At 44.3% G+C, this 11,726-nt stretch overlaps 1 protein-coding gene across 1 annotated transcript in view; it reads right to left on the bottom strand.

The window, feature by feature from the left end:
* Positions 1 to 1,499: 1,499 nt before the first annotated feature.
* The window catches only part of LOC138676980 (peptidyl-prolyl cis-trans isomerase-like), a 41,127-nt gene continuing 30,900 nt past the window's right edge, over positions 1,500 to 11,726 (bottom strand). The window contains exons 2-5 of the mRNA XM_069766715.1: positions 11,432 to 11,462; positions 8,983 to 9,071; positions 2,822 to 2,994; positions 1,500 to 2,719 (exon numbers count right to left, since the gene is read on the bottom strand). Of these exons, the coding sequence (XP_069622816.1) occupies positions 2,569 to 2,719; positions 2,822 to 2,994; positions 8,983 to 9,071; positions 11,432 to 11,462 (444 nt within the window). The 3' untranslated portion in view covers positions 1,500 to 2,568. The remainder of the gene's footprint in view (positions 2,720 to 2,821; positions 2,995 to 8,982; positions 9,072 to 11,431; positions 11,463 to 11,726) is intronic.

Below are 11,726 nucleotides of genomic sequence, written 5' to 3'. Positions count from 1 at the left end.
TGTGTGGGCAGTGCTGTATACTACTGTGTGGGCTGTGCTATATACTACATGGCTGTGCTATATACTACTATGTGGGCTGTGCTATATACTACTATGTGGGCTGTGCTATATACTATGGGGGTATATTATATTCTATGGGGAAGGCTGTGTTGTATACTATGTGGCTGTGTTATATATTTGGGGGGTACATTATACATTATATTCTGTGGAGGAGGCTGTGTTATATACTATGGGGGGCTGCATTATATTCTGTGGGGGGCTTTATTAGATTTTATGAGGGATGATTGCATCATACTCTTTGTTGGGGCTACATTATATTCTATGGGGAGGTGGGCTGTATTATATCCTGTTCGGGGCTACATTATATTCTATGGGGGGGCTGTATTATATTTATATTCTATGAGGGGTGATTGCATCATACTCTATGAGGGGGCTACATTATACTTTATGGGGGGGCTGCATTGTATTCTATGGGGAGGTTACATTATACTCTGTGGGGAGGTTACATTATACTCTGTGGGGGGGTTACATTATACTCTGTGGGGAGTTACATTATACTCTGTGGGGTGGCTGCATAATACTCTGTGGGGTGGCTGCATTATATTCTGTGGGGTGGTGGCTGCATTATACTATATCTGGGCTGAATTATACTGTATCGAGGACTATGGGGAATACATTATACTATATGAAGAACTATGAGGTGCATTATACTATGGGAAGTGAATTGTACTACATGGATGACTATGGCGGTGCATTATACTATATGGAATACTGTGAGGAGTGTATCATGCTATATGGAGGACTGAGGAGTATATTTTAATATATGGAGGACTATGAGGAGTGTATTATACTATATGGAGGACTATGGGAAGTGTATAATACTATATGGAGGACTACGAGGAGTGTATTATACTATATGGAGGACTATGGGGCACATTATATTATATGGAGGACCATGGGGTGTGCATTTTACAATATGGAGGACTGTGGTGCACATTATAATATATGGAGGAGTATGGGGTGTATTATACTAAACAAGCAAAATGTTGCATATTCACTGAGTGATTGGATTGTTTATGCCAGAATAAAAATCATTGTTCTCAGCAGCACATCGCCGATGTAAACTGTAGATGTGCTGCTGATAACATGATACTGTATGGTGATCTGTTAGTGATCTATTAGTGATCGTTCTGTCCCCATTATTCTTTCTCAGACGGTGGAAAGAGGCCGGCAAACAAGCGTCCAACGACTTCAGTATTGTCGATCACACTGGTTTAACGGCCTGAGATCAGCGCATGTAAATACAACCAAAATTCTTCTGTGTGATGTGCAATATGTCAGCATTTGGGGCCCCATTTTAAACTTTGCCTAGGGCCCCACTTTGCCTAAAACCGGTTCTGACCACACTGTACTTACCTTCCCTGGGTCCGCCGGCGAGTCTCCACTGCTTCTCCTGGTGTCTGGCCTTGACTGTGGCGCTCACACCACGTCCACAGGGCAGTAGCCAAATTGGTGAGCTGAGCGGCTCCACCAGTATAGACGTAACATAAGCGCCAAAGCCAATGCCAGACACCAGGAGCAGTGGCGGAGACTCACAGGCGGACATGGTAAGATGGGTACAGAGAGGTTTGCTTCCTTATAGAAGTGTTCCCCAACTCCAGTCCAACAGATCATGTTTTCAGAATTTCCTTAGTATTTGCAAAGGATATGGAATTATCACTTTGGCAATACTAAATAAATCCTGAAAAAATGATCTGTTTGGTGGCCTTTGAGGACTGGAGTTGGGGAACACTGCTTTATAGTAACCTGCAGCCGAGGACATTCATTTACTCAAAGGGAAAATCTTTACAAATCAGTTATTATCCCAGAATAGATAATAGATATATGACTGCTGCGAGTCCGATCACCGGCACCCCTACCAATCCTGAAAACAGAAGTCCACGAGTCTAATGAGTTAGTGGAGTGGTGGTTTATATATATGACCACCGCTCTATTAACTGAAAAGGAGAGCTGAATGGTCAGTCCACATTGCACTGATGGTCTTGCTTGCGTACTACTTCTTCATTCGAAGAATTATCGGTGGGGTTTGCAGCCGGTGGACCCCCCAGTAATCACACTTTTATCACCAACCCTGTGAATAAATGATGTTTCTGCTAAAACTACTTTATGGCTACTATGGTTTTAAATGGATTTCCAAGTTATCAATTTTAAAAAAAGACATTGCATTAAACCAAAATCCTAATGTGTTGAGCAATCCTGTCCAACTTAGCTAGTTATTATTGGAGCTTTAAGGACCCATATACTGTTCTTGCACAGGGGCCCTCTTCTGTATGTCTCCACCCCTGGACAGGTGATAACTTGCTAAATATGGACAACCCCTGTAGAAGGCAACGTCGTTGATAATGGTAAGGCTACAGTGGTCAGTAGAATGAGATGATGAGTCCTAGCCACATTAGGACGTAGCTAAGAGATGGGCATGTGATGCCAAGAAGCATTATGCTCAGCTCTTTAACAATGAATGCATTATTGTATAGTGTGGTATGCAATGTATGGTTTAATGGAGGGCTACTAAGCAGTGGGTGCCTCTTCTAGCACCCCACAATCATCAATAACAATCCTCTTGCTTGTCTTTCCACTGTTGGAGCCATAACTTTCCATCTTCTTTATTACCTCCATCCCTTCTACTACGGTACCAAACACCACGTGTTTACCATTCAGCCTGCGGGGAAGGAGAGAGCCACGGATTATGGTGGGCAATACTAGATATTGTGTGCATTTTTATAAAACAATTGAATATGTCACTCAAGTTTTTTCTTCTTACCAATCAGCCTTAATGGTTGAGATGAAGAACTGGGAGCCATTGCTGTTGGGTCCTGCATTGGCCATAGAGATAGTACCTGGAGCGTTGTGCTTTAAGATAAAGTTCTCATCTGCAAACTTACCACCGTATATAGATTTACCACCCGTGCCATTGTGATTTGTGAAGTCACCACCCTGGAGAGAGGGAAACAAAACAGAAAGACGAGGGTGTGAGAATATGTAATGCTGGTGGTTATGGAGAAGACTGGAGGCAAAGAAAGAAGAAAAGTTGTCCCGGATTAATCATTTTTTTAAAGAAATTTTTGTCTCTTATCTTTCTTTTTGCAATGGTGGACTTTGTTTCAAATTTATCAAAGTAGGTGAACAATGATTAATAAATTGGTGCAAATTCACAATGCTTTTCTTTGTACCCTCTTACCTTACAGTGCCATCTTATAAGCTCTTTTACCCCTTCTTCTCCAGGACCTAAACCTGTATCTATTTTTCTCATACACTAACCAGATCTGATAGAGGTCACTCATGCTTTTATTAGACATCAATCCATGAAAAACAGATAGAACATACAGACCATCTGTCTGCTGTCTGATTTTTAGGCTGAACCTATGCACTTGAAGTCCAAGCTGTCAGACTCTACATCCCCTTCTCCATGCGAGTGGCGGTGGTGTTTCGTCCTCCTGGCCCTTCTCATCAGTTCTTGGATCACTTTGCCACCTGGCTTCCACACTTTTTCTCCTGTGACATACCCACCCTCATCATGGGTGATTTCAACATCCCCATTGCTTTTCCCCTCTCCCCATCTGCTTCTCACGTTTTATCTCTAACCTCCTCTTTCGGCCTCTCGCAGCATACTAACTCTCCAATGCATGGAGACGGAAACTCCCTCGACTTGGTCTTCTCCCAGCTTTGCTCAGTGGACGATTTCACAAATTCCCCTCTCCCGCTCTCTGACCATAACCTTCTTTCATTCTCTATCAAGAACTGCCATCCCGCTCAGGTCACCCCCAGTTTTCACACTTATAGAAACATACAGACCATTAACACCAAGAAACTTATGAAAAACTTGCAGTCCTTATTGGTCCCTATCTCCTCCATCTCATATCCTGATTCTGCACTGAAGTATTATAATGAAACCCTTCAAAGTGCCCTGGATGAAATTACACCTTCTATACATAGAATGCGGCACAGACGGTGACCACCGTGGCACCCACTGCAAACACGTTTCTTGCAGCGGTGCTCCAGGTGTGCCGAACGTCTGTGGAGAAAATCTAATCTACCAGAAGATTTCATCCATTATAAGTTCATGCTTAAAACATACAACTCTGCCCTTCACCTCTCCAAACAAACCTATTTTAACACCCTCATCATGTCACTGTCCAATAACCCTAAACATCTCTTTGACACTTTTCATTCCCTACTCAACCCAAGTGTGCAGGCCCCAACCACGGATCTCCACGCTGACAATCTTGCCAATTACTTCAAAGAAAAAATTGACCACATCCGGCAGGAAATTATCTCCCAATCCCTTCATACCATACACTGTCCTCCCTCCCCATTGCATCTAGTTCACTCTCTCACTTTGAACCAGTTACAGAAGAAGAGTAATAAGGTTCCTTGCATCTTCTCGCCCGACCACTTGCACCAGTGACCCATTCTGTCACATCTCCTCCAGTCCCTTTCCCCTGCTGTCACCTAACAAAAATATGCAACCTTTCTCTCTCTTCTGGTATCTTTCCCTCCTCATTTAAGCATGCCATCATACATCCATTGCTTAAAAAAAATCCCTCGACCAAACTGTGCCGCTAATTATGGACCTGTCTCTAATCTTCCCTTCATCTCTAAACTCCTCGAGCGCCTGGTCCACTCCGGTCTTATCTGCTATCTCTCAGATAACTCTCTTCTCGACCCTCTTCAATCTGGTTTCCGCTCTTTACACTCTACTGAAACTGCCCTCGCTAAAGTCTCTAATGACCTACTAACAGCTAAATCTAATGGTCACTGCTCCATGCTAATTCTCTTGGATCTCTCTGCAGCATTCGATACTGTGGATCATCAGCTCCTCTTCACTATGCTACACTCCATTGGCCTCAGGGACACCGTTCTCTCCTGGTTCTCCTCCTATCTCTCTGACCGATCTTTCACTGTATCTTTTGCTGGTTCCTCTTCCTCTCACCTTCCCCTTACTGTTGGGGTTCCTCAAGGATCAGTCCTAGGCCCCCTCCTCTTCTCTTTGCATACTGCCCCTATTGGACAAACAATCAGTAGATTTGGGTTCCAGTACCATCTCTATGCTGATGACACCCAATTATACACTTCTCCTGATATCACGCCTGCCTTTTTAGAAAACACCAGTGATTGTCTTATCGCTGTCTTAACATCATGTCCTCCCTCTATCTGAAACTGAATCTGTCAAAAACTGAACTCCTCGTGTTCCCTCTCTCTACTAACCTACCTTTGCCTGACATTGCCAACTCCTGTGTAGTTCCACCATTACTCCAAAGCAACATGCCCGCTGCCTTGGGGTCATACTTGCTATCCAGCTTTCATTCACCCCCCACATCCGATCACTGGCTCGCTCTTATCTGCATCTCAAAAACATTTCTAGAATTCGCCCTTTTCTTACTTTCGACTCTGCAAAAACTCTTTCTGTTTCACTTATTCATTCTCGTCTGGACTATTGTAACTCCCTACTAATCGGCCTTCCTCTTACCAAACTCTCCCCGCTCCAATCTGTCCTGAATGCTGCAGTCAGAATCATATTCCTCACCAACCGTTATTCCGATGCCTCTACTTTGTGCCAGTCATTACACTGGTTACCCATCCACTCCAGAATCCAGTGCAAAACTTATTACCCTCATCCACAAAGCACTCCATGGCCCAGCACCACCCTACATCTCCTCCCTGGTCTCAGTCTACCACCCTACCCGTGCTCTCCATTCTGATAATGACCTGAGGTTAGCATCCTCCATAATCAGAACCTCCCACTCCCGTCTCCAAGACTTTACACGTGCTGCGCCGATTCTTTGGAATGCACTACCCAGGTTAATACGATTAATCCCCAATCCCCACAGTTTTAAGCGTGCCCTAAAAATGCATTTGTTCAGACTGGCCTACCGCCTCAACGCATTAACCCAACTATCCCTGTGTGGCCCATTCAAAAAACTTAAACCTTAATCAGATTCCTCGCATCATGTTCTCATACACTTAATTAGCCCTCTGTGTCTATACTGCTACATATTTAGGCTGTTAACTGGTTCAGGCAGCTTTACATGAACACCCGAGCCTTACACTATGGCTGGCCAAACAACTAAAGCAATTGTTACCATCCACCTCTCGTGTCTCCCTTTTTCCTCATAGATTGTAAGCTTGTGAGCAGGGCCCTCATTCCTATCGGTATATGTTTTGAACTGTGATTATTGTTATGCTGTAATGTCTATTGTCTGTACAAATCCCCTCTATAATTGTAAAGCGCTGCGGAATATGTTGGCGCTATAATTTTTATTATTATATGAGTTCTGGTAAGACGGCCCAGTAAGACATCAGAACAGGCCATCATTATTTTTATGCAGAACATGGGTCACCCAAAAAAACAGTGGAATAACACGATAAAATGTAGTGTGTCCGCCTGGTGTCAGTTGAAAAAATGGACATCTCACGTATGATAAAAAACACTGATGTGTGAATAAGACTTCACTGATGTCTTCCTGTGTGGAAGACTTTTGGTGGATACATAGAGTCCCAGTATTGGGGATAAATAGAGGCCCAGTACATAGAGGCCCAGGATTGGGGGGAATACATAGAGGCCCAGGATGAGGGGCTACACATAGGCCCAGGATGGGGATGGATACATAGAAACCCAGGATTGGGGGGATACATAGAGGCCCAGGATGGGGAGGATACATAGAGGCCCAGTATGGGGGGGATACATAGAGGCTCAGGATGGGGGATACATAGAGGCTCAGGATGGGGAGATACATAGAGGACCAGTATGGAGGATACATAGAGGCCCAGAATGGGGAAGGATACATAGAATACATAGAAGCACAGGATGGGGGACGATACATAGAAGCTCAGGATGGTGGAGGATACATAGAAGCCAAGGATGGATGAGGATACATAGAGACCCAGGATGGGGAGATACATAGAAGCCCAGGATGGGGGAGGATACATAGAAGCCCAGGATGGGGGAGGATACATAGAAGCCCAGGATGGGGGAGGATACATAGAAGCCCAGGATGGGGGAAGATACAAACGGTATAAGCCCAGGATGGGTTAGGATACATAGAGGCCCAGGATGGGGGTACATAGAAGCCCAGGATGGAGGGGAATACATAGAGGCCCAAGATGGGGAGATACCGTACATAGAGGCTCAGAATGGGGAGTATGCATATAGGCCCAGTATGGGGGGATACATAGAGGCTCAGGATGGGGTGGATGCATAGAGCCCCAGGATTGGGGGAATACATAGAGGCCCAGGATGGGGGTGGATACACAGAGGCCCAGGATGGGGGGGATACATGGAGGCCCAGAATGGGGAAGGATACATAGAATACATAGAAGCACAGGATGGGGGACGATACATAGAAGCCCAGGATGGTGGAGGATACATAGAAGCCAAGGATGGATGAGGATACATAGAGACCCAGGATGGGGAGATACATAGAAGCCCAGGATGGGGGAGGATACATAGAAGCCCAGGATGGGGGAGGATACATAGAAGCCCAGGATGGGGGAGGATACATAGAAGCCCAGGATGGGGGAAGATACAAACGGTATAAGCCCAGGATGGGTTAGGATACATAGAGGCCCAGGATGGGGGTACATAGAAGCCCAGGATGGAGGGGAATACATAGAGGCCCAAGATGGGGAGATACCGTACATAGAGGCTCAGAATGGGGAGTATGCATATAGGCCCAGTATGGGGGGATACATAGAGGCTCAGGATGGGGTGGATGCATAGAGCCCCAGGATTGGGGGAATACATAGAGGCCCAGGATGGGGGTGGATACACAGAGGCCCAGGATGGGGGGGATACATGGAGGCCCAGAATGGGGAAGGATACATAGAAGCCCAGGATGGGGGAGGATACATAGAGGCCCACAATGGAGGTACATAGAGGCACAAAATGGGATACATAGATGCCCAGGATGGGGAGGATACATAGAGGCCCAGGATGGGGGAGGATACATAGAAGCCCAGGATGGTGGAGGATACATAGAGACCCAGGATGGGAAGGTGATACATAGAGACCCAGGATGGGGGAGGATACATAGAAGCCCAGGATGGGGAGGATACATAGAGGCGCAGGATGTGGGGGGAATACATAGAGGCCTAGTATGGGGAATACATAGAGGCCCAGGATGGAGGGTACATAGAGACGCCTAGTATGGGGGATACATAGAGGCCCAGGATTGGGGGGAATACATAGAAGCCAAATATGGGAAGACACATAGAGGTCCAGGATGGGGAGGATACATAGAGGCCCAGTATGGGGATGCATGGATGCTCAGGATGGGGTGGATACATAGAGCCCCAGGATGGGGAGTACATATAGGCCCAGGCTGGTGGAGGATACATAGAGGCCTAGTATGGGGGGATACACAGAGGACCAGAATGGGGGGATACAGTATCATCAACCATTCCCATTTTATTTAGGCGTATCCATATAAATGGCCGGCCCCTCCCTGTATATAAAAACATATGAAAAATAAAATGGGGTATTTCAAGAACCATTTTCATACTGAAGGGCCTAAAAGGTTGGCAATAACTGTTTCATGGTATTTCTAGCATAAAAAATAGTTTGCAAATAATTTTTTGCTGACACGTTCCTTTTTTATCGTTTGTGGAATCTTCCCCTTTCATTTATAATTAGATCTGGAAGCAGATTCTCAGGGAGATCTTTGTCCGGCCCATAGATCTAAACAGCTCTATTAAGAAAAACATGGATTTCTCTGAAATAAGATATCGGATCGCAGATATCGCAGGTATCATTTTATTCAGCTTGCTATGACCTACATGCCCATATAGACGGATGAGGAGGGTTCAGCCTACAGAAATATTCTCTTTAAGAGCCTGTAAATGGAAAATGTTGTTCATACATATTATCTGTGTGATGAATGTGATATGTAATGGTGTGACAACCACTTTTAAGCCACAGTTAATTACCTGGCACATGAAGTTAGGGATGATGCGGTGGAAAGTGCAGCCCTTGTATCCAAAGCCGACTTCGCCTGTGCAGAGTTTAAGGAAATTTTCTACAAACAGGAAACAAAATGAATGCAATGAATGGCCCATTCAAAGGCTTAGAATACATTACTGTAGGTCTCCAGGGAAAAACAAGCCAACATATTAATATTTGGAGGAACACAGTGTCTCATTGGTGGGCACAGTTTCCTTACAGAGCTGCTAAGACCACAACATCTGGAGCTAAGACCAAGACATCTGTATCTTCTCCCCATTTTTTGTGCGTTTCCTCTGAGTATCTCAATTTATAACGTCCTCTAAACATATAGATAGGTTATCTAGTTTTCAAAGAAAAAGTCTCCAGTGGCAGCTAATGGGACTACGATATTTATTGAGGACAGTGAATGTGAATGATGAGGAGCTCGGTACAACGTGGCAGGGTATGTTGTCCATGGCCGCCGGACCAGAGAGCTGAAAGCCTCCTCCTACCTGCCAGAATCCTTAGTGCTATTTCTGATTAGTATGACTAGAGTGTTGTTATACGTGGATAGTGCCGCAATGATGACATCGAGCCAGGTTTATAAATCAGAAGAGGTGTCCAATGGCCATAGACTACTGATGTGGCCACTGGACCAGGGTCATGAAAATCTTTTTATCATCTCTATGTTACTCTAAGTCCAATGACTTCTTGTCCTCCAAAATATTTGTAAAATATTAACATGGATGGCTCAGGTCTTTATCTGGTCTTTGGACTGGGCTTAGCGTTGTATGGCCATTTATGGCTATAATAGAGGAAAGATAATGCAGCCCATCTGACTTGAAATCTTATTTATTCAAGTAGGTATCATACATCATGATTAAGGATGCTGCGGCACTAGAAACGCGTTGACGTCATCTTTTATCCTAGCATAAATATTTTGTCAGTTACCCTCTCTATGATACCCTACTTGAATAAGATTGCATGTCCATTAGACCGGATTATCCTTCCTCTATCACAGTTGCCTTGTGCCAAGGCAGAGCCGCTCTCCGTGCTTAAGACTACATGGGAATAATCTCATGGTGAGCTGGAACATTCTTTTTCTATCGTTGTCACGGATCCCACCGTGCTGCCACCAATTTGTCACGTACCCACTCTCAGCATGCGACTTGGAGTTATGCCTGCAAGAGTTAATCTATCTTCCCTCTCTCAGTCCAGCATTCAACCTTTGTCCTATGCTGTAATGGGAGCATAAATCACACACCGACCCAGGCAACACACCCGCTCATACACGCTGTCACCACTCACTGAACACACGGGTGATGAGTCCCAGAAATATTACTACTACTGTCTGACAATCATAAGGCTCATACAGTTTAAGACTATGGATTCTTTGGAACATACAAGGTTCAACTTGTTAAAGTTTTATGCTTTTATACAAAAAGGTACAGTGCTTACAATAAAAAAAGGTATAAAAATATGGTAATAAAAAGACATACAGTCCAAATATGCAAAACAGTTATAAAAATAAACAGGAGAAAACTTACAGAAATATCTAACTTTGTGGTCTGCTTTCTGCTCCCTGAGGGGGGATGAATATGGACTGGAACACATCAGCTCGGCTGCCCTCAATCTGTGAACAACTTTGTATGCGCACAAGCCTAATTGATAGAGTTAACTCGGAGGTCAGATTTCTAGAACAGCCTCTCATGTTAATAATATAATTGCTTGTTTTTGATTAAACCACGGCCGCTCCCCTAATGAATATATTATTTTCTCTGAAACTCTTTGTATAACATTTCTCATAGATAGATAGTGTCAGGCTGTAATTGCCATCTCTCTTCAAAAGAGCTAGAAGGTGTGAAATGTTTCCCTTCCTGGTTCCCAGCAAGACCCCCTGGCGAGATTGGAGACAGTAGACTGCTTGCTCAGGATACCATATGTTGTGACCCACTGTGAGACCTGCAGTATCTGGACAGATGTTAAATTATTGCTAGTCACACATATAGACCTATACATAGTTCACTACAATCATCTATGACAATACCACCGGATAGGTGGTCAATGTATTATTGGGGGGATCCCAGTAATCTCAAAATTCTGTGTGAAAGAACTGGTAGTGTGCATGCATGACCACCACTCCATCCACTTCTATGGGTCTATGGGAGCAGAAGTGCAAGTATTTGACCACTGTTCCCATAGACAGTGAATGGAGTGGTGGTCATGCATATAGGCTACCGTTTCTTATACATGGGAGTACCTGAACCCTCATTCATTTTTTTGACTGGTGGGGAGGCCGACCACTGGGATCATACATTTGATCACCTATGTATAGGATATAAATGTACAGTTTATATCATCTGGTTATACCATGTACTGGAATCAGATCATGTATTGATGTGCACAAATACACTTTAATATATCATTGATCTAAAATCTAAATGTGCCATTTACCTGCAGTCTTGGGCACTACATCAAACCGGAGCTAAGGAGAAACAGAAACACCGATTAGTCCACCACATTACATACAGTATGCACAGACTTATCATTGAGCTACAGAAGCCATTTCTTCCCACACTAGTTTCTCCAATGTAAATATTTTTGGAAAAGCGGATGCAGAGTGCTCAGCAATCCAGTTGTACAGTGGACCCTACACAGATACTATTCTTACCACTCTTAGATATTTTATAGATGCCTATCCAAAGACACACTGTGTTGTGGCAGTGATCTGTTAGAAGGGTATTCCAGT

Source organism: Ranitomeya imitator, chromosome 4, assembly GCF_032444005.1.
Source record: "Ranitomeya imitator isolate aRanImi1 chromosome 4, aRanImi1.pri, whole genome shotgun sequence".
Lineage (NCBI taxonomy): Eukaryota > Metazoa > Chordata > Amphibia > Anura > Dendrobatidae > Ranitomeya > Ranitomeya imitator.
The sequence above is the reverse complement of the archived record's forward strand: the minus strand, read 5'-3'. Positions and strand labels throughout refer to the sequence as shown.